The 23,907-nt window shown below is 41.4% G+C and overlaps 1 protein-coding gene across 1 annotated transcript; it reads right to left on the bottom strand.

The window, feature by feature from the left end:
• Nucleotides 1-10,873: 10,873 nt before the first annotated feature.
• On the bottom strand, nt 10,874-17,952 carry LOC102217018 (COUP transcription factor 2-like). Its single transcript, XM_014470054.2, has 3 exons — nt 16,717-17,952; nt 14,171-14,695; nt 10,874-11,714 (listed from the first exon to the last, which is right to left on the bottom strand). The coding sequence occupies exons 1-3, from the start codon at nt 17,240-17,242 to the stop codon at nt 11,440-11,442; spliced, it is 1,326 nt and encodes a 441-aa protein (XP_014325540.1). The 5' UTR covers nt 17,243-17,952; the 3' UTR covers nt 10,874-11,439.
• Between the last annotated feature and the right edge of the window lie 5,955 nt (nt 17,953-23,907).

Raw genomic sequence — 23,907 nt, 5'->3', positions numbered from 1 at the left:
ACCTCTGAGGATTTTGAGGTTGTAATATGAGGAAAATGGAAAAATGTCAACAGGTAGGACAAACCTTTCCACTGAGAAAAACAACTGAGAGCACACAGTGAAATCTGGGCCATTTAAAGCTGAATGCCAACATATCCGCTGTTAACAGAACTTTTTCTGTCTGACTGACAGAACAAAAGCTGAGTCAGCCATGCAGCAGAGAGTTCCCACATGTTCCCCGTCTGACATCCCCGTATTATACACCAAGAAGATGAGAAAAAAAGAAAAAGAAATGCTCCTGACATATTCAGAGAGAGGGGAACGGAGGGGAGGTTCCCAGCATGTCCGCATATGACAGTCCTTTGCTCCCGGCAGGCTGACGCAGCGACATTGTCTGCCTGTCATCGACGCCCTTCATCGGCAGATGAAGCTGTCAGCGGGGCGATGACTTTCTTCTGACAGCCGCTCCGCCCTCTCTCTTCAGCGCGTCGCAAATAAATATGTTGGGCTTCAAAAGCTGCCAAGGCGGCCCGTCGGACGGCGGGTCAGGGGGCCAAACGCGGAGTGAAAGCATTCCCGTCCCCTCCTAACCTGCTCTCAAAGAGCCCGGGTCACCTCTTTTTGGGGCTCTTATTCAGCGTGAGCCGGTCCAGAGGGCCCCAAGCCCCCCGGATCTCTCTCTCTCTCACACACACACACACACGCCCACCACCCCCCCACGCCCACACACACACACACACGGCCTGCTGGGTGGAGTTCTCTTTCAGAGTGATCAGAGCTTTAAATATTCTCCATACAGAGACTCTCAGCAGCTCAAACCGTTTCAGAGTGACACAGTTCGATGAAGATGAACTCAATTTCCCCCACCGAACATTGAGTTTGAAAAGAAATATTCACCAGCAGACCTTCTCTTTCTGATGAAGTCAAAGTGTCACCATGAGGGGGTGTGCAGGTGGTAGAGGTATGATGGTTTTATAGTGTAAACGGATCTGCATCGATAGATCTCTTTAAAAGTTTCTATTTTTGTATTTTTCTTCTCATCTTAAAGGGGCAGCGTTATGTAAATTTTTTTTTTAGCTTTACATCATGTTGTAATGTTATTCCCTCATCAAAAAACATGCCTGCCATGTTGCTTCGATTCTTTCACGCATATTTGAGAAATCTTTTATTCTCCTGTGGTAACTATTCAGGGACTCTCTCACTCAGCTCCTTCAGACTAGCCAGCAGCAATTAGCAAATTACCAGGAGGAACTGCACACGTACTGAGCTCATCATACCAGCTGCTTCTCAGTGCAAACACTCCTAAAAAACGTTAAAGGGTTAATACAAGAGCAGTGTTGTGATGATGACTTCCTGAAGGCGGAGTGTCGGAAAGAGCAGGAGCTTCTTAAAGAGACAGATGCCCATTAAACTGTGAAGTCAAATTCCTTTTAAGTCTGGAGGTAACGTAATACTGGCCCTTTAAGCTATGGAACCACGTTGATGTGAAACTTTTCTGCTCCAAACAGAAAACCTGATCATCCTGGATAAACTGAACACTTGGCATTTTGGCACTAAGGCCTGATCTTTGAAATGAAAGAGGGTTACTTGCTTTTTGAATGAATACATTTTGAACATCGTTATGTCAATGCTTTGTAGATCAACCTTTTACCGTGAATAAAGTTCTTTTCATGGTTAGTCCCGACCAGATGGTCACATTGAGACGTCAACTCTTTACGTGTTCCTGAGTTTAGATTTGGTCTCATCTGACTGCTTCACTTTCTAAGTGGCTGGTGGCTAAATGTGTGACAAAAGGCTACTTTTAAAAACAGCTTTCTTCTTGCCACTATTTAATAAGGGGAGATTAGTGAAATGCATAACTAATTTCGTCCCATTTTCAGGCGATCTACCTGTGATGGTCAAACCTTGACATCATGTTTTCTAAACTCTCCTAAGCGTCTCAAAGTTTGGCCTTGACCTGTCCTGGTTGTTTCTGAACTCCCCAAAGTTCAAGCCCATGTCGGCTAATGTCAAAAAACACAAATTGCGGTGTTATTAAATAAGAAATCAAATCAAAATCACACATGAACAAATGATCAAAGTGATGATCCACCAACCACTTCCTGTCTTATTCGTCTTCATGGTTTCCACCAGCGGCGACATCTGGTTGTTGACCATGTGACTCGTGTGATGGAAAGTGTTTCCTTTCTGCAGTTTTGCGCAATTGACTAATTTCAATAAAGCCAGAAAAAAAACCACCTCGTCCTTGCGCCACAAACTCCAAATAAGCCACATTGAAGTTTGTGTTTGTAATGTGGTAAAGTATCAGAAAGTTTAAGGGAGGGAAAACGTTTGCTTTGAGAAAGAGATGAAAGCTTAAAGTTGGGCGACTAAACGCCGCGGCTGTGACCCGACTTTGCTTCATCCCGGCCCTCTGGGTTGTTAGAATTGTTGGCACCTTACAAATTATAGAGAAAATTACCAACTCCCTCCCAAACCAATTTCTTCCCATACAATGCGTTCACCTTCTTTTATTACAATGATATGCAAATCTAACCCTAGTTTTTACAACGGAATTAATGGCTTTTATTTATCAGCCATTAAAGGTGCTGACTGTATAATAGGATGATATCAGAAATGTCATTTTCCACATTATTGTTTATTATTATTATTATTTTTTTTGACTTCATTTTGTCTAATGTCAGATTATTACAAATTAATTTAAATTATGTTGTTGTTTTTTCTGGACACATTATTCAAAACCAAAGAGAAAACTTTTTAAACAGCTCATACCTTTGACCTTTAATTTGCATTAGCACAAAGACACAGATGAATGTAACTACAGCTTCACTCAAAGTTTGAGTTGTGATCGGTTGCTCCTCTCTCACGCTCTTTCTTAAGCAACTTCCTTTGAAAAGTTGCAAAAATAATATTCCGATACTCACTTTTCTGTTTAATTTATGCTAAAGATAAAGGGAAAACGTTAACGTCAGGGGAATTAGTACAATTGGGAGACTTGCTTATCCGATGTCGTCCAATTTCCCAAATGAGCAAGATTACAAACTGCCAGTAGTCAGGAGATTGGGAGGTCAAAGGTCACAGCACACAGACAATAATTCCTGTGACCCATGAATGATCGTGGACCATGCAGCGGCGCTGGAAAGGAAATCGGAGTCGGAGTGTTTGCAGTGGAGCTGCTCTGTAGATCCAGACGCAGAACTAGAAGAACCTGCTAAACCTTTGATCGGCTTTATGAAACTTTTCTCTTTGTGTCAGAGCTCTGAGAGAATCAAAACGTATCTGATTGCCTTCTTTTGTTTGTTTGAGATTCTAAGAGTAGACATTTTATTATTATTATCATTATCATTATTATTATTATTATTATTATTATTGGTACATCTTATTTGCTGTTTTCTCCTGTTCAGCTTTTGTGTGTTTTGTTTTTATCGAAGGTTTTTTTCATTGCTCCTCTGGTTGCTCCTCTCCTAATTTGCTGTCCGTAGCCGTTGCCTGCATAAAAGTCTCAAACGCCTCCAGACGTCTCCAGAATCCCGTTCAGCCGAAATGTCCCAACTTTCAAACCGGGACCAAATGTGAGCACCATTTCTTAGAAGCAAGGCGTTTCGATCTGGATCATCTCGCACACGATGATCTGTTTGCCAACACTGTCAGGATGAAGACTCACCTCGGTGGAGACTCTCCCTCTGCCACGCCGCGCTCCACTGCTGCCTTTCTGCTCTGTTACACACCAGTGTGTGTCTCATCTAATGTGTTCATAGACTGCATGGCTCCACTGTGTGCTTTGTCTATTGTCTGCAGCACCGTGACTCTACTAAGAGAGAGAGAGTGTGTGTGTGTGTGTTTTTATCGAGTCTAGCAGCCACACAAGTAAGAGAAACGGTAGTCACTTGATCTAACAGGAGCTCTCCTGTACAGCGATTTGCAAAAAAGATTCATAGTGCTGATTTTATTTATGCATACAGGTTGACATGTTAATGTCACATTAGAGATTTAAAAAAAACTTCTGCGTAATTTATCAGAACTTTATATTTATACTGAAGCTGAAATAAAACTATAGACGGTTTTCGAAATTTTCTTCACAAAATTACGAGAGCAGTTGGGAAATAGTTATAAATTTCTGCCAAAAGCTTTTTCAAACTTTGAGACTAACTAGAAAGGTGTGTACATTTTTTACATTTGAAAAGTTACAAAATGTCAAGTTTTGAAACGCCGAACATTCCCAAGTTTTTTTTCTAGAAAATCTTCAAAGATTAGTCTCAAAGTTTCAGCAAAATTTCAACTTTTGAACGTCTGAAATGGTCAAGTTTTTTTTTCTAGAAAATTACAGAAATTAATAATAAAATCTGGGTGTTTTTGGCAGAAATTTACTCCGTCTTTCTAGATGCAACGTCCGTTTCATTCCTCCTCCTCTCTGACGCCACTGATTTAAATTCATTGAACTTTGTTTCCAGGAGGTATAATTATTTTTATTTCAACAATAACTTTCTGCTTGCCACTCTTTCATAAATCCAAATATATCAAGTTTATGAAAATAAAGAATGCATTTTGTAATTTAACTTTATTTGAAGGCACTTTTGGCATCGATCCACCAGTAACGCTGTGCAGCAACAGATCCTCCTGCAGAGAAATGGGATGTTTAGATGTTGGAATATAAAAACTGTTGCTGACATAGTACATGAAAGTTCATGTGTGTTCAAACATATTCAGACTTATGTTGAAAGAACAACCAAAACCGACTTTAAAAAAACGCAAAAATGTCACATCAGGAGGTGGCAGCATCATACTGTGAGGATAAGGTTCACTTTCCATTACGATAAGAAACGTAAACACACAGCCAGTCATGCATATTCATGACTAATAAAGTCACCACGGATACTTTCTTTGCCACGTGTTTATTTTCAGTGGTTGATTTGTGTGATGGTGAGATTGTCTCACATTTATTCTAGGATTAGGATTATACATCTCTTCATATTCCCCCAGAAACTATATTTTTGTATTTACTTTCATCTGTGTCACCATATATAGTTGGGGGGGGGGGGTTTCCACCTTGGTATGATTTTTATGATTTTCCCTCGTCCCTCCAGTCCTGGTAAGGAAAGAGACTTTTGCAAACCAACAATTTGCATGTTAAAGCTGCAGTATGTAACTTTTACAAAAAGGTTTTTTTCTGTATTTGTTAAAACTGTCACCATGTTGTGAGGCATAAAATGACACAGATAACTTATATTTAAAAAAATATCTGTCTTCTCCACCCCGTCCCCCTGAGTTGCTATTGCCGTCTGAAGAAATGCATCAAAAACAACCAATCAGAACCAGGAGGAGGGTCTTAGTGCTATCTATCATCCTCGTGACCACGCTGCTAAAGGAGAAACAAGTTACAGTTGGAGGTGGCCAAGCTAGCTAACATAGGCTATGCTGTGGTGAACCAGATAGGTGGAGGGCGTCAACACGAGAGTGATTGACAGCGCTAAGCCCCTCCTCCTGGCTCTGATTGGTTGTTTCTGACTGAGTGCATTTCAACAGTTGCCACTGGGAGAAGGCAGAATAGCTCAATTATTTTATTTTTTTACAGATTATCTGTCTTATACTGTGAGAACATAGTGATCATTTCATATACAGTATATACTGTATATATTTTAACAACAGTTCCATACTGCAGCTTGAATAGCAACAGATAATTCTCTAACATCTGCACACCTGAGTGTCTGGTCTGGTGTCGCACTGAAAACGTTAAACACCAGCAGAAATAAACATTACGCCGGGGGCCCAAAACAACTAAATGTACCGTGCCCTTGGTTGCTCCTGCAGGCTTGTTTGGACAGCGCTGTAGCAACAGATCACTGACAGCGATGTCTTAGCGGGGGATTAGCATGACTTTCGCCCTGGTTTCTGTTCACAATAAAGCTTTAATCTGGGTCCTGGTTGGTGGGTCGAGTCGCCGGTGCCGAGCCAATGAGGTGCCGCGACGTCGTTGCCGAGTCCCCGCCCGTGGGCGTTCTCGGCTGGGTTTGTTGGGTGGTGGCGGTGGCGGTGGAGCAGGGGGGGCCACCGCCTCGGCCTGGCAGCAGGCTGCGGTGACAGACGCGCCCCTGGGATTCCACCTGTCAGCCACACACGCACTAATCGACAGGCCTCGTACGAGCTGAACTCTCTGTCACCTCTCTGTCAAATCTTCATCTTCTCATTCGTCTGACAGATTCCCTCTGCCCATCTTCCTCCGCCCTCCTCCACCTCATCCCTGCCTCCGTCCCAAACGCCGCCTGTCGTCCCCCTCAGCCTGGATGAAACACACCAGCAGCCGTCCTGCAGGCCTGCTGCAACTAAACCAAATGGAGAGGGGAAAAAAAGAAAAAGAAAGAAAGAAAGGGAAACTGTTTTCTCACTTCAGCAAGTATTCCAAAAATCTTCCGTGCAGCATCCTCATAAACCCCCACCTCCACCACCTCCACCCTCCACTCCATTTTCTCCTTGGCATTCAGATTTAATGTGACAGAGGTGGTCTTTAATGTTCTGTAGTAATTGGGTGGGAGAAGCAGCGACTGTTTGGGAGGCGGAGGAGGCGGAGGAAGGGTCATGGTCAGGTTTCTGGTGGAGGTTATTCTGCATCTGTCTCTTAGCAACGCCGGCTCGTTCTTTGTACAGTCCTTGAGTTGATTGCTGTGGGGGGGGGTTCTCTCCTCCTCTGTCGTTGAAATGCTTTGCAAAGAAGGGGGCTCCTCGGCAGACAGGCGTCCTCCAATATTGCCTGCTTTTAAGTCCGTGTGAGCATCAGATGGGCTCAGTGAGGCGTGGCGCAGCAGCCTCGCCTCTCTGGGTGTAAATTAGCTTGTTGGGTTTTTTTCAAAGTGAGAAAAAAATGGAAGATGTGTTTGTTTTTATGTAGTTTTTTTGTTTTTGTCAGAGGAAATTTAAGACGGACTCGTACATGATATTGAATAACTCCAGAGCTTGACGTGCCTCCGTCCGCCCCTGCCTGCGTTTTGGTTGGTGTCAGGTGAAAGGCCAGAAGGGTCACGGGGGGGTCACTGAGACGGTGTGGGGGAACCTCGTCAGCTTCCAGCCTCCAGAGGAGCCAGACAGAGCGGCACAGTGTCCGTCTGAGGAGGAGGAGGACGGGATTATAGGGGCAATTTGGTGGCAAAGGGGGAATAAAAAATATGCAAAAGGACATTTAACGTCTCTTTTCCTCTGGAGCTCTGACCTCTGGAGAAACCTTATGAATGTCATTTATTTCCCAAACTTACATTCGATATGAGGTCAAGTCGCTGCTGGTTTCTTATAAATGTTTCCTGCCACTCATGTTGAGAGTTCTGGACCATCAGTCCAAACTGTGAACCTGGTGCATCCACTTCCTGTTCAAAGGGACAAAACCATCGGGAGTCCTTCCAGCAGATCAACATCCGACCAATAAACTGTTGGCAGCCATGTTGCAATGCTGACTGCTGACTTATTAGTCCGGAAAGAGGACGCGTTGGTGTTTGTTTGAGTCCATTTCAAACCAATAAGCACCAAACTGAGTCATCTGCATAACAAAAAACAAAAAACAATCAATCTACTATAGAGCTTAGGTCTTAATGACGCCTTTTAAAAGCCTTGTGTAAATAAATTAAAGCAACAAAATGCAAAGGAGTACAATCTGGGCATGCTCAGATGCTACAGTAAAATAACAAAAGGAACTGCAGCTGCGATATGCAACATTATTATTATTATTATTATTATTATTATTATTATTATTATTATCTTTGAAAATGTATGTTTATGATCATTTTTCGTATTCAAAATGGCGCTTATAGTCGTAAAGCGTTACAGCGTTTTGGAATCATAAAATAAAATTTTTAAAAAAGAATAATAATAAAAAATACAATTAATTTAATTTAAACTAAGTTTATTCAAAGCGAATTAAAATGTTTGCAGTTGTACTTGCCAGCAAAAGTCACAATAAAGCCTGAGCTGAAATGACGTCGCTGTTCTATAAATAAGTCGGACTGAGAGGTTCATGCGGAGCCAATTGAGCGTGATTATTTATTTATTTCTATTATTTTATTATTATTATTATTATTATTCCTGTTTTTTTTTTGTTTTTTTTTCTTGGTGATTTTATTTATTTATTGTATCAAAAAATAAGGTGGGACAATAACGTAAAAATTACACGAATTGTAAGAAAAGATTACAGTCTGCGAAAAAGAAAATACGTTGTTACGAATTGTTTGGTTTAAAATTTTAGAGGGGAAAAAGTCCATAAAGCTGCTGGAATCATATATTTCTCGCTTTTTGTATTTTGACATACAACCCAGGTGGATGTTGCTGGAAATAAAAATCAAAAGAAATTATAAGTACTCAGAAAACCGCATGTCAACTTTTAGCTAAACAGTAGAAAGGATGTTTTCATCCGCCGTGCGAGTTTATCTTTAATTTACTCGTACAGTTAAAAAAAAAAACGAGTTTGAGGGTTTATACAAAAGAGGAGAGTTCTTTGCTTATACAACTTAATTTTCTTTCTTTTCTTTTTCTTTCTTTCTTTTAAAAAAAAAACCATTTTATGCATTTATTTCCGAATTGATAAACCATCTGTGGTTTTTGTCTTAAAATCTTTACATGAGTAGTTAATTACTTAAAAGCCGTCCAGGTTTAAAGCAGCAGAATAATTATTGATTAATCGTCTGTAAGCGTCAGTAAAGCAGCGAAATTCAATCGGAGAAATAATAATAATAATAATAATAATAATAATAATAATAATAATAATAATAATAGTAAGAAGAAAACTTTATAGTATCCCACACTGAATAACGGGCATTGAACCCACCGCCAGCCTGTGGCCTGAACTATTTAACACGGAAGGGAAAACAGCTGAAAGCGACGCAATTATGCGTGGATCTCGATTGCTAAACGTCACAGTTTTTGTGGCGTAAAATGTAAATCCACATATTTATTCCTCGAAAGTAAAAAATGAAATAAAATGTTACAGTAGAAGTGCATCTATAACAGCAGCAAAAAAATAAAAATAAATTAAAAAAACAAACAAACTCGGGCTCACTCGGGCCGCATCGACCTATCGGCATTATTTATGGAAGATGAGTTATGAGCTGAAGGCTTTCTGTCATACATGACATGATATCTGATACATGATCCAAAACCCTCCAGGTTCGGATTTCTGAACCCATTTCTAGGGGCCGGAAGTACAACTTCATCTCCACAGACCTCAGTCTGAACCCGGTTTCTCCCGGCATCATCTCAACCAGCTCCGTTCACTCTCCGTTTTTTTTTTCTTCTTCTTCTCCTCCTCTTCTTTCTCCTGTCAGTTTTTCGGACCTGTACGTGTGTGGGAAAAATGCTCCATTGTTTCATGTTGGCCTTTTGGCCCGGAGCGCCCAGGGGCCGTGGACTGCCCGGCTTCATCCTCCTCAGGGTAAACTGTAGTGACAGAGCACTCAGGGGCCCCTCATTAGCTCTCTGTCCACTAAGAAGGAAAGAAGCTGCCTTAATCCTCTCTGTCTTCTTCAATCTGCCACCGCAGACACGATCCTTGTTTCATTCTTCCTCCTCCAGAGTTTTTGCCCTCGCTCCTTTCTGAAGGGAAACAGCCTAAACGGTTAACTTATATGTTAAGAAATATTTATGAGAATTATGGGGTGTTGGGGGGGGGGGGGACATATCCAGTTGCAAAAACATGTAATTCCCTTGTTTGCTATGTGAATAGTTGCTGAAAACAAATGTATGCTATAATCAGAGTTAAAATGTGGCATCATTCCTTTAGAATGAAAATGAATGTAATCTGCATTAATGGTCCAAACAAAACTGTATAGCGTCAGTTTTTCTTCCTCTCTCTCTGCACATCATGCAGCTGTCACTGCCACTGGGATTCATTTGTTTGACTAAAACCCTCCAACGAGGGTTCTGACTCCAGAACACCGCAGAATGTTCTTCAATACAAAACAATAATAATAATAATAATAAAATCTAAATAAAAAAAATAAATCATATTCTGACATCTACAGTCGGTTTGGAGACGTCGCTGTCATGAAACATCCCGTGAAATAAACAAAGTACACTTTATGTATAAATCTTGAGTTATAATTTAATAAGGTACCAATATGTTAACTTTCACAGTACATCAGAGTGGTTGTCAGAAAACAGAAAAAAACAACAAAAAAAAACACAAGGGAACATACACGCCCACACGCACACACACACATACACACACACACACACACACACACACACATTCGTACCCTTTGAACGGAGCAGGTTGTGCAAGTGAGTGGCCTGGGTTCATGTAAACACATGATTCCCATCAAGTCCATTTGTCTCTCGGCCCGGGAAGATGTTGCTCTTTAAAAATCTCTAAGACAACCAAAATTAAAAAAAAAAAAAAGTGGAAACCCATTATTTGGTAATGTAATCATCAATAATCTCCTTGTGCCATTGTTTGTTTGTTTGTTTTTTCTTTTGTGTGTGTGTGAGTGAAATAAACGTGACGGGGTTTGGGGTCTGAGTGTAAACCCCTCTGAGTAGAAAAACATCCGGCAGCTTCCTGACAGTCAGCCTCACTCAGCCGCAGCATCTCAGGAACAAACTGAACATGTCTGCTAAAACCCAAAAGCAATGATCCGCTTTTAATATCGTCACAGAAGGCAAACAGTCATATTTTCACAGTCGTGAAAAGAAGAATGAGGAAATTTGGCCAAGAAGTATCTACAATTCTTTTTTTCTTTTTTTTTTTTACAAGAGAATATTTTTGTAAAAATTAAAAAAAAAAAAAAAAGAAAAAAGAAGAGCAATTTCATAACCAGGAGATGACAAAACAATTAAAGTCAGAGCTTTAGTGTGGAACCGAATGAGTCAGGTTCAAAACAAATGCTGTAAATATTTCCATTTTTCACTAAGTCCAAAGTGCTTTTTTTTTCTGGAAGGTATGAAATCAAGAACAGAGACAAAACTCAAATAAAAAAAATTAGAAATAAACAGATCAACACACACAAAAGGCTCCCTGCAGTTTCCTCATTGACCGTGGGCAAAAAAACAAACGACACACGCAACATTTAGAAAGCAAAAGGATCGGAAACATAATTTACAAGCACGATAAATATACACACAGGTCCAATAAATATCGTTTTGTTAAAGCGTCCATACACCGTCACAATTACAAAAAAAACAAAAAAAGAAAAGAAAAAAAAAACAGTCCAAAATAAGCAGTCAACTTGTGTTGTGTCTCGTTTTTTTATTCTCCCTTTGATTTCAAATAATTTCCTGTTCTTCATTTTGTTCAGGACCCTTTTAGTAAAATAAGGCAGACCGCTGATATTACTTAGTAGAATTGCATGATTTTTTTTTGTTTGTTTGTTTTTTACCTTTAATAATCTCATTCCTCTGGCAGAGAATTTTGGGTTACATGGGGGGCGTGGGGAAACTAAACAAAAACCAAATCACTCGATTGGAGAAGCAACCTTGTAGCCTTCACACCTACTGGATGGGCATGTACGGCCAGCTGAAGCTGCTGCCGGACAGCAGCATGTCCCTTATCAGCGTCTCGATGGGCGTCTTCCCCACCAGGCGCACGAAGAACAGCTGCTCGATGACCGAGGAGGAGACGGTGCGCAGCGAGGGCAGGCGGAGCAGCAGCTTCCCGAACCGGTTGGGCTGGTTGGGGTACTGACTCCTCACGTACTCCTCCAGCGCGCACTGGGACTTCTCCTGGAGGCTCTCCACGTGGGCCACGTCCGACAGGCCGCAGGCGTCTGCACCGAGAGGAACCGCAAGGAAAAAAAATTAAGAAAATACAAAAATCAGGACCGTTTACAGAGATGCACTGATCCGATATCGATATCTGTCTCGGTCCCGATGTTGGAAAAAAATAAAAAATTTGGCCATTGGTGACAATGTATCTCGATCTATAAGTGCAGATCTATTCAGTGTAAATCTATGATTTGTGCTCTGAGTGATGTCATGCTTTATTATTTATTTTACATATTTATTACGCTTTATGAACCATCTAAAGGAGGATTTATTGTAGTTTATATTTTACACGTTTGACCAAAATAGTCAACCTATTGATTTTGTCAGTTTCAGTGTCTTTCATATTTATTTAACATCGGCTGTTATACTCCTACTTGCACCGACTGGACATGTTGAAGTTGTTTTTACATGTTTGACCAATCTTGTGAAGGTATTGGTGTATTTAAATGAACTGCACTGGTGCAGAGATATTAATTACATTTGTAATTCAGTACGTTTATGTTACGTTTTAAGTCAATTCAGCTCTGTTTTCCTGCATCGGGCCGGTATCGGCCAATGCTAAATTTCAGATATCGGCATCGGTATTGGAAGTGAAAAAAGTGGATCGGTGCTAAAAGTGAAGAGAGTCTTTCCATGTTCACCTATGGAACATAGAATTAGAAATAAATAGAACTTATTTCTAATTCTGCAGCTCAGAAAAGGGCAGAAATAAGTAGGATTTGTCTTTTGGGTTGCAACGTTCATTAGAGAAGAGGAATGTAGCATTCACTAGCATGCCCAGGTACACAATGAGGCCAGGAATGCTAAAGATCTTTAGCTCTGCTAACACATCCCATTACATCTCAGGGGATCAAAGCAGGTTAAAAAAACAAAATAAAATAACAGCCACTGAGACGGAAACAGCAACTCAGTCGTGGTCAGGTAACAGCCTGACATGTAACAGCGAAAGGTTCCATCATCCGTGCTGTGGGTGGTGAAAAGGAGTTCATCTGTCTCATCAGTCCAACGCTTCCTGCGATCAAAGATGTCGACGGCGCTCGGCTAAAACCTCCAAAATCGTCGCAGAGGAATCCAGCAGAGCCACGTCTGGCAGAGCGGCGCTGCTGCACTGGATCAAATGTTTTGCTGCTGCAGTCTGCCGCCACTGCAGCGCTGCAGGCCGCATGGCAGCAGGGGTTAAAGAAAGGCTACTGTGTCCCAGTTTAAAGACACGTGCTCAGATGTGCTCATGGGGACCGAAATAGACCTAGATAGAGGAGCTTCTTTTATTTTTCACTCTGCTGCTGCTCGTTCCTTTCGATCCAGCGGCTCAGCCGTTAAAGGGGCTGGGAGTTTAGCTGAGCACAACCTGTTTGTGATTATCTTTTTTTTTTTTTCTAACACGCCAAAGTATTTGTGGAATTAAAAACAATATTTAAAATGTAACGATTAAGGGTCACACAAAGTAAAACGTAATTACTGGAGCCGGCTCCTGGAAAACAGTTCATCGCTACTTGATTTGAGGAGGCAGGATTACGATGTTGACTGTCGGACGACAAAACCTCCTTTAGGGGTTTATGAAGACATATTTTGATCGCTATGAGTTTAAATCTCATTTGGACGCTACGGAGATTCAAAGCAGCTTTTCCAAACTCTTTCATTTCCTTTTGAGTCTTGGATAAACAAATATTTAGTACACAAGATGCTAAAGGAGTACAAGTAAACAACACTGTATATAACATCAATAAAACCAAAAAAACAATTTACAACCATATGAGATTTAGACTTAAAATGATCCTCATTCACACTAAGTTCCTGCCAGGTTGTTCTGTAAGAATATGGGTTTTATTAGTACTTATTGTGTCCCTTTTATTTTATCTTGAATGTATGTTTTTAATATGGAACTATGTTAAAGAATCTGTTCTATCACATTTAGGACAGACAATAAAGTTTAATTTAAACAAATATCTCTTGAAGGAATATCAAATTTTAGTGGTTTACATATATTTAATTTTATTAAATAAAAAAAACCTGCATGTTCAAAAATATTAGTACCCTTCTAAATAATTAACATAAAAAAAACTAAACTCTTCTTAACTGCTGACTGTCTTTTTGCATGTTTTGACTTTGTCTTTGAGGTTGGAGTGCCTCTTTACCATCACCCTAATCTGTAGCCCTTCTCTTAAAATGGGACTCCAGCACGTTCCTGTCACAATAAAAACCTTAACAGAATTTCAAATAATTACTTTAAAACTAAATTTGCCAAGTTTTATGTCTCATAAAGATCCAAGTTGCAAATCATGATGAAAGTTATTTTTCTTATGCTTTTTACTCGTAGCTGTAGCTGATTGTTGTTTATTTTATTCACAGTAATGGTTATTGTGTTTAATAACTCATTTTCCTCGTTGTTCAAATGTCCAGTTTTCCAAAACTCCTTACTTCCAGTGTGCACTGGGGTAAATATTCCCAACATATTTACCTGTGGTGAACAGCACTACCGCCTTGATGCAGCTGTACTCCGCCGAGTCCACCTGCAGCACCTTCAGCTTCTCCACCTGCTCCTGGAAGACCCGGATGTGATCCATGAAGGCCACCACCCGGTCGGCGGACATCGGGGACGCGTGGAGGCCCGCGGCGGCCAGCAGCGGGGCGACGTGGACCGGCATGGAGCACTGGGCGGCGTTCAGCACGAACAGCTCGCTCCAGGTGAGGCGGAGGAGGGCCACCTGGTCCGGCGCCTGCAAGTCCGGGAAGAACGGGATGTTCCGGGCCCACTCCACGGCGCTGAAGAGCATCCGCGCCGCCAGCTCGCAGATGTTCTCAATCCCCATGATGCTGTTGTTCTGCAGGCACTGGGAGCCGAACCGGGAGGTCGGGTAGGGCTCGGCCCGCAGCAGCAGGGAGATGTACCCGGACAAGTAGGAGTGGCACTGCAGAGGGTCCCCGTTCGTCAGCGCGAACTGGCCGTGGTAAGACTGCGTGGGTATCCTGCCCCTTTGCACGGCTGCAACGAGAAGCAGCAGAGATGTCACGTCAAACTGCAACAGACTACCAATGCAGCCCAGCTGACATTCAAAGAACAGCCCGCACTTGGGGATCTTTCACAGCAACAGATACCAATGAGACGCAACGGGACGCACACGGTCTCTTCTGTCCACTCCGGTTATTTCTACAGTCAGCAGTGGGAAGCTAAATTAGAAGTAAGCGACGAATAATAGTTTCAGACAGCTCCTGGTCAGAAATGTCACATTCAGCATTGTGACAAGGAAAAAAAAAATCCAGATTATTTGTAGGCCGCGACCTGCACGAAGTAGCGGGGTTTCTGTTGGCCTTAGCGGTCATTTCAGTTTGTCTATAGCGATCAAAACTGAGTCATAAACTAGTTTACATTCAGCTAGAAATATTTGTCTTCGGTCTTAAATTAAGAAAACCACTTTTTTGGGGGGTAGACTATATCTGTTTGGAATATGATCCAAATTTTAAAAAAGAAGAATTTGAATTTATAATATAAAAATAATCAGAATAGGATAGCCTATAACTAGCAGCACTATGCTACAGTAGGCCACCTGCATACTTAATAAACGTTGACACGGATTTTGCGTAAACCCACAAAATGCAGCTGTTTTATTTTTAAGCCTCGCTCTTTAAAGCTGAAATCTCAACAAAACCAATAAAAAAAAACATCAAAATTACGTGAAAATTACTGTGATATAAAATGAACTTCTTACAATGTCAAGGTTGTTGTTGTTTCACCCAGCTGACCGTGAAGGCAACAGGGATAGCTTACGCTAAACATGCTACAGGATGCTAGCTGCGACATTATGTCACACCCCTTCTGTTTACACTGAAATACACAGTAGCCCACTAGCCGTGAGATAAAGACTGATCAAATATTCTAGAAACACAGGGAAGGGAATAAAATGGGTTTTATCCACGTTATCAGACCCCCACTATTTGCTTTTCACAAATGCTATGTGTTCCATTAAAGAAATTCAGCTTTTTAAAAATATTGGACAGCAGCACCCTAAGCCAGTTAATATAAGTCAGTGGTAGTATTTTTTATTTTATTTTTTTTTTTTGCAAGACAAAAATATATAAAACGCTCTTGGTGAAAAATAGACTGGAAATATAATTTTTAAAATACATTTGAGACAAAATTAGGCTACAACAAATGCTCCATTAAGACTATTTACTTTTGGGGGGAAAATAGAAGTAATATTTTTAGCTAGCTATGACATAAAGGCTTATTAGATATTTTAGAAAGGATCAGATAGGCTTTCTCTACAATAGGACAAATTATCATACAATATCTTTTATGAGATGGTAGCATTTTAAAGGCTGCAAAAGAAAATTCAAATAAAAAGACAAAAACAATACTAGCTCATATTTGCCAATACTAGTAATTTTAGAGGGGAAAAAATTTATGCATGACTTAAAGACTGGAATTATATTTTAGACACACAATGGGATGAATATATTCACATAACATCACAGCCCAGGCTAGTTAATTCACCTGTTAACAAATGCTAGGCTACACAAATGTTGGGTCAATAATATCCAAGTTTGAAAATAATACCAGCGGCCAATATACTAGTAGTATAATAGTATATATATTAGAAAAACATACTGGCTTTGGGATAAAGGATATATTTAATAATATCAAATATTTAGAGAAAAATAAGTTTAGGCTAATAGCCGCTATTAGCTAACTGCCTACTAGCTAGTATTAGTCATTTTTTCAGTGACCAAAAATTACTAATAATTTTCCTGACATAAACGCTGTTTTAGAAAGGCAATGAGGAGCATAAAGTAGGTTTTCTCTACTATCACTGCCCAGAGCAAATATCTTTTTTATGTTTAACTAACGTTATAATAAACACATATTGCGTTATGCAAGTGTGCGTTTATAAGACGCGCGCGTTAAGGCAAGTAGACGGATGAACACAAGCAGAGTGGATAATGGGAAACTGAGTTTCCGTCTGTATTCTGCCGAGCTTCGAACAAAAGGAGGGCGGCAGGCCGTACCTTCCCTCCTCATGCCGACTTTGAGGCATTTCTTGAGGCGGCAGTACTGGCACTGGTTGCGGTGGTGCTGGTCCACGGGACAGTTCCTGTTGGCCCTGCAGGTGTACGTCAGGTTCCTCCTGACGCTGCGCTTGAAGAAGCTCTTACATCCCTCGCACGTGAACTGTCCGTAGTGCTTCCCGCTGGATTTGTCCCCGCAGACGATGCACTCGATCTGCTGGCTCTGCTGTTTGTCCATGGAAGAGGAGGAAGAAGAGGAGGAAGAGGAGGTGCTGTTGTTGTTGTTGTTGTTGTTCGTGGAGGAGGTGGTGGTGGAGGTGGACGCGGCGGCGGCGGCGGCGGATAGATTGGGCGGCGGTGCTCCCTGAGCCGCTCCTGCCTGGGGTATTTCCAGAGAGGCCGCCGAGTTCATGTGTCCAGTCAGTTCACCCGGGAGAGACAGAGGCGCCACTTGGGACACCGGGGAGGAGAGAGTCCCCTGGGGGTCCCCGACGCCCTCCGTGGTTCTCCACGCTACCATAGCCATTCCGACAGACTCCAAAACTTTGCGCAAGCAACTTTCCTTTAATTTTATTTATTTATTTATTTTAAACCGATTTTTTTTTAACACGCGCGATTTTAATCTCTTAAAGAAACTCCGACATTATTTTTTATTTTTTTTTTTTTACAAAAAAAAAAAAAAAATTATAGTCACATTAGATGCTTTGAAACAGCCTTCATTGCATCACCGAGGTGCAACACTACTAATGATGTGAGACTAAAAATAAACAGTCAGTCGTTGAAAATCCGAGAGGACCGCTTCACTCAGAGCGGTCTGATGCGCTCCGACATCCAGGAGGGTTTAAAAAAAAAAAATAATCAACTGAACCGAAATCCACAGGAAAGCGCGGCGTTATTCCACAAACGGATCCCCTCCTGTCCGTGTGTCCAGCTATGATGAGCGGAATGCCTTGCGAGCGGATCTTTCAGCAGAGATGGAGTCACCGGACCAGGCTCTCCAGACGCTCCCTGCTTTCCCGATCATCCAGAAGTTACATTAAAAAGACAACGAAGGAGGAGGAGAGAGAGATAGAGGAGAGAGAGAGACAGAGAGAGAGAGAAAGGAGGAGGGGGCGAGGATGAGGGGGGTGAAGCGGTTCTTGATGGATGGTGATTTTGATGATGCTTTGCAGAGTGTAGGAAATAGAGGCATCCGCACGTCACCGCGGCTTGGCTACGTAGACTCGGGGAGGGGCGGAGTCTTCGCGAGGAATGGCCGGCCTGGCAGCAGCTGTGCGGGGGCTTGGGATTTGCATAATACTGGGGCGTCCATATACCTTCGCCGGTCCTTCGTTTTGTCACTGTTGCGGGTGTGTTTGTGTGCGCACTTGTTCTGGCTTTTTAGCTGCGACATCTGCCGTCAAAGCGCATCTCCTTTCTGCAGCACATGTAGTAATTTTAAGAATTTTTTTTTTTTTTTTTAAAGGAAAGCCTATTATTTCCTAAATGAACGCAAACGCTTCTGGCTGTGGAGAGACTGGACAGTCAGAAGCCTCTAACTGCAGCTGTCTGATGCCACCTAGTGTCATGAGAAAACTGCACAGAGACATTAACTCACGGCAAGAGTCGAATGAACTGCTTTCATTGAAGTGAAACAGTTCAGAGCGAGTTAAAAATACATCCTCGTTGATTGTCGCGACCATTTTTTAACCTTTATAGTCATGCAGAAGGTCACCTCGGTGTAAAAGGCCCTAAACTCTCATTTTGCTGCAGTAATCTTGTGTAATTTTAAAGAATTAGGACTTTAATTGGCTGTTTTTAATCAGTGTGAAAAGCTGATTAAAAAATATATCTTTTTAGCGTTTTTAACCACACATGCCTCCACCTGTCCTGTCCATAAAAAGACACACATTTTTTTTCCCCACTGTCCAAAGCCAAATCTGACCAAACGTCTCTTATTTTAGGTCGGTCATAATTGCCAAAATTATTTCCATGTGCGAAATGTTAGAAGACGTGACGAGAACATTTTGTACAGATTCTTTTTTGTAGCTTTTCTGAATTCCGACATTTGCACACGCTTGGTCAGTATCGGGAATAATTGTGTTTCAAACTTTCTAACTTCAGTGAAGTTCGGTTTGAATCGTTTTATTTGCTGCATGTAAACTTCTGGTTTCAGCTGCAACAGTCATGTTTTTGAACTGTGGGAGGAAGCCAGAGCGAACACACACACAAATATGTGTGTGTGAAAGCAAGCAACCTCCATTCAGAAAGACCCCGGGGTGGGATTCTTACCCAAGACCTTCTTGCTGGCAAGGCGACACTGCTCCCAACTGGCTAAGGTCAACAAAAATGAAATGAGGTCACCTGAAGTATTTTACTTTCATTGTTTATACTTTACTGGTACTCTAGGAACATCTAAACAGAAATCCACAGCCATTTTGTTTTCCAGGGTTCAAATATGATGTGACACTGAAGCCCATTTCTGTTAGCCACTGCCCACCAGGCTGGAAGAGGAGTCATGTTTATCTTATCACTACACATCCTGAGCAGAAGGTAAAAGAAACTTCAGAGTTCACTGTCAGAGAGCTGCAGAAAAGAGCTGCAGTTCACCAAGCTGTCGCCGCGTCTCCATAACAACCAATAGACACCGTCTATGCTTGACCAGTTGGTAAACCCTACTGGGGCTTTAACTGGAACCATATCCATTGGTGAGAGTAGATTGGGCTTGTTCGTAACAAACATGCTAAACTGTGGGAAATCATCCCGCGCCCCCGTTAAGTTTGGTGGAGGATCTGCGAAGCTCGGGGGGAAACTTGCTACGGTGCGTGGCATCATGAACGTTTTGAGATACATTTCAATAACCATTCTGGAGGGTCGGAACCGGTAAACTGAAAACGCTCATAACGGAGCCGTCCAAAGGGGTAATGGTCCAAAACAAACGGCCAAGTCACGACAGAAATAATTCAACTGGACACAAAATTGGCCTGTTTTTAATGTTCACCTTAGTCTCATCTTAAATTAAAGGTTGGATTTTCTTTTTCACTGATGTTATGCTACTTCTAGGAAAGATCTAATCATTTAAAGACTTTTCACACATTTATATGAGATGTGCCAACAGTTTTACGTTTGTATATACAATATGTCTCCTAATTGTTTACGAATCAAGCTGAAATTTTCTACAATCTGTGATGCTTCCCACATCAGTACTACATCTCAAAGATCTTGAGCCAGATGTATGATTCACATGATTTTCTCTTCTGGTCACTCAGTATGTCCCCTCTTGTTTACAGATCAGGTAGTTGTACTGGAAGAAAAGGCCTCGGAGAAGAAACCCATCATTCAAAGACATTTTATATGTCCTGTTTCAAGTGTGTCCTGTGTGGCACGCCGTATTGTTGTCTGGTTGTCAAGGTGAGGCCCTAAACATTTGCTTTCACGAATGGGACATTTCAGCTTTTACTATGATGCTCTATTTGATATGTGAAATTATATTAGGAATCGCTTTGGGTTTATTTCAAATGTAAAGGATGGGAAAGGAAGGAGAAAACAAAGGAAGAACAGTGGGGGAAATGTTTAAAGGGAAAGAAGGAGAGAAGGAAGCTTTGAGGGAACACAAGTCAACGCCCTAGAAATCTGCTTCTATACCTGCAGAAAGAGAAGAAAAAAAACCCCTGAGAAACCATGGCAACAAACAACACATGCCTCTGTATTCTTACCTCTGTTATTCTTTCTCAGTTGTCAGAAACACAGTAGATGTCTGCAATTTTAATAACATAATGGTCGGATAATTGGTTGAGCTGTGAGTCCTTTTGCTTTTGGACCAGGAAGACTCAAACTATTCTCCATGCAAGTTTTTCCACAGTCCAAAATTTGCATGTCAAGTTAGTTGATTGGTCAGAGTTGGCCTCAGGTGTTTGTTTATGGGTCCATATCTCACCTTTTGACACCTGGAGACAGTAATGACTGTATCAGGACAGGACCAACTAATAAAACTGCTTCTCAGAGAACCAAGACATTATTCCACTAAAGGACACACAATATGTCCGACACTTTGCATTTTATTTAAATGATATTGACAATATTATTTATTACCTCCCCCTTTTCTTTGCTGCACCCCTTTATAATGTTGGCTTTTGTTTATTTCTTACAACAGAGCAGCTCATTCTGTGGTTTGCTTTTTTAAGTGAAATAAAATCCTTCCACTGTCCACTGAAGCATAGAAAGACAGTTTCAGTTTAAGCTGCAGTATGTAACATTTTTTTTTGTTTTTTTTTTTAAGTTAATTTTTTTTGTTTACATATTTCTTAAAATTATTATTATGTTGTGACAGTATAATTTAAGGCAGATAACTCTTGAAAAAGTCAAACTCCTCAACCACTCGGTCAGAAACAACCAATCAGAGCCTGGAGCCTGGAGCCTTAGCGATGTCAATCACGCTTGTGCTCAGCCCCCTCCCGCTTGTTCTTTGCTAAGCTACAGCTGGTTCACCACAACGTAGCCTGCCACGAATTCTAAGGCTAGTTAGCTTAGCCACAGATGATGATGGATAAACAGCCTTCTTGTAGCGGTATATTTTATTTTCCTCCATTAGCGAGCATCGTGCAGGAAGTTGATTGACACCGCTAAGACCCTCCTCCTTGCTCTGATTGTTGTCTTTTTGACTGGTAGCAGACTATAATAGTAGCACTGGGAGGAAGTGAAGGAGCTTGGTTTTTAAAAGAGAGAATAAAGAGAGAGAGAGAGAGATTACCACATCCTGTCACCATACTGTCATGATGTGGTGACAGTTTTAGTAAACATGGAAAAACATATTTTTGTAAAGGTTACATACTGCAGCTTCAAGCTGTCTCAATGGTCATTGCCACGTTGGCTCCTAAGGCTGACCATTCTGCCACGTTCTTCACAACAAGCTTTAGTATTTTCACCTCGCTGGGTAGAGAGGAGAAACCCTTATTTTGTTTACTGCGGTAATAAATCCCCTCTTTATCTGTTTGCGTATCATTAGCCACAGTTTTAGCAATTGAACGGTAAATACTGAAATATTTTTTTGCCCTTTTCGAGACTCTTTGCCGGCGGGGAAAACTGCAAGCCATGCTAATTGGAAACAAACCGAGGGAGAGTTTGACTGGGACAGCCCTGCTGTGTGTGCGCCGCCAAAAGGGATGGGGCTGTTTTATAGTGTGGCAGGAAGCAGCCACTGCTGGCTCACTGCTCGCAGAGTGGGAGCATTTTTCACACCGGCTTTATGTCACTTGTTTATAGGCCTGTCATGATAGCAAATTTTGCTGAACGATTAATTGTCTCAAAAATTATTGCGATAAACGATAATATTGTTTGAAGACCTTTTTACACTGAAAATGATGTAATAATCCATGCGATTTCTTGCCAAAGTTAGATACACTTTATTTTCAAAAGAACACTAAACACTGGAACTGGTAAACAAAATAAACAAAACAACCAAAAACAAAAATAAAATGGATTCTCAGTCTCATTAATAAAAAATGTACTGGAAAAAAAACTAAACAACATAAAGCCAAAGTGTAAATAAATACTGCATTCAACCAAAAGAGGGCAGATTATGAAGTGTGTATATTATGTTGCCCTTCAGTAATAATTAGATTTAAATAGAGAAGATGGGCACATCGACTACCTGATGCAATAATTCACACTACACGATTTTTTGCTCCTATTTTTCCCCTTACAACAATCTTAGATGTTGGTCTTTCTAAGATTGTGTGGTGTGTTATGGTAGATCATCGTTGCCGCTCCGATCTAAATCAGGGATTTTCTCTGACTGGGATCTTAACGCAGCCTGTTGAATGTGACAGGTAGCCAATCAGAAAGAGCGGATTCTCCTCCGTGTTTTCTGAGGGGAAATTACGGAGGGGAATCCCAAACAGCTGACACGGAGCAACCTGAAGTCCAGCGGACATTGGAGATGATATGTGGAAACAACATTAATGTTTATTCAACATGCAAAGAATATAGAAATGACAAGGGGAGGAGTTGGAGCGAAACCGGTAACTTTTCAGCTGTTCTTCGTTAACGTGACGTAAACAGGTTCTGATGATTTTCATTCAGTCAGGACTTTACGCTGACACTAGCCACATGCATTGCAGGTAGATTGTAGTAAAGCATTGATTAATACCTGGTTTTAAAATTAGTTCACTGGACTTGTAGCCATTATTTTGTGCCCATTGTTGGACACCACACGGCAGGACCGAACCCGATCGAACCGTTATACCTAGGATTTCTGTCGGCTAATGTGTGATCTGTCAGGTTTTGAAAATGGGCCGACAATCGGCCGACAGCTCTAAGATCGTGTCGTGTGCGCTGGGCTTTACACTAAGGAAATGAGGAAGGGAGGAGTCAAGAGATACAGCCGGCATTAGGAGAGCAAGCTGAGTAGTATAAAAGTTGAATGGTGAAAATAGCACAAAGTATGCAGGAGAAGAAGCGTGGCGAAATTTACGGAGCAACCAGGAAAGTGGAACTCAATAGTGTGAATGAATGCCTACAGCATTCACACTAATAAAAATGTGTAGGGGGGTAAAGTGGAGGGACCAATGGTTCCCTGGCCCAACCTGTTCTGGCGAAGCTGCGCAGGTCACTTCCAGTTCAGACTTGTGGGAATAATGTATTTAGTGCCCACAGATTATTTATTTTCATAGCGCATGCTCACTGTGAGCTATTAGTACCCCAGCAACAGTTGCCATGCTGCTGACAATGATGTCATCAGCCTGATTTCAAATGATGTCAGTGGCCCTTCTAAGGATGCCTCTGTGATGTCATAGTCCATGACATCACCAACTGATCAGTTGAGTCTCCGGTCAGTCAACATAAAATTCATTTGGAGACTTTAGCTGACGGAATAAAGATGAGCAACGAAAGCGACGTTTATGTGAGACCCAAGGTCTCCTTTTGGAGCAAACTCAGAAAGACGTGTTCTAACAAAGTTCATCCTGGACAAACCACCCCAGATTATAGGAAGAAGAAATTTCTCAGCGAGCTTCTTTGGAAAATAATAGAGAAAGTGGCAGACGGCCCCACCATCCATCTCGTCAGAGAAATCTTTGTAGAACAGCACAAAAAACTTTTGGCCTTACTGGTGAGGAAAACAGGTGAAATAAACGTGGACGTACTTTCAGATGTAGCAGAAGAACTGAGCGAACGAATTTTTCAAAGCATTGCGAGGGACGCGTTCCACTATGC

Source organism: Xiphophorus maculatus, chromosome 4 (assembly GCF_002775205.1).
Source record: "Xiphophorus maculatus strain JP 163 A chromosome 4, X_maculatus-5.0-male, whole genome shotgun sequence".
Classification (NCBI taxonomy): domain Eukaryota; kingdom Metazoa; phylum Chordata; class Actinopteri; order Cyprinodontiformes; family Poeciliidae; genus Xiphophorus; species Xiphophorus maculatus.
The sequence above is the reverse complement of the archived record's forward strand: the minus strand, read 5'-3'. Positions and strand labels throughout refer to the sequence as shown.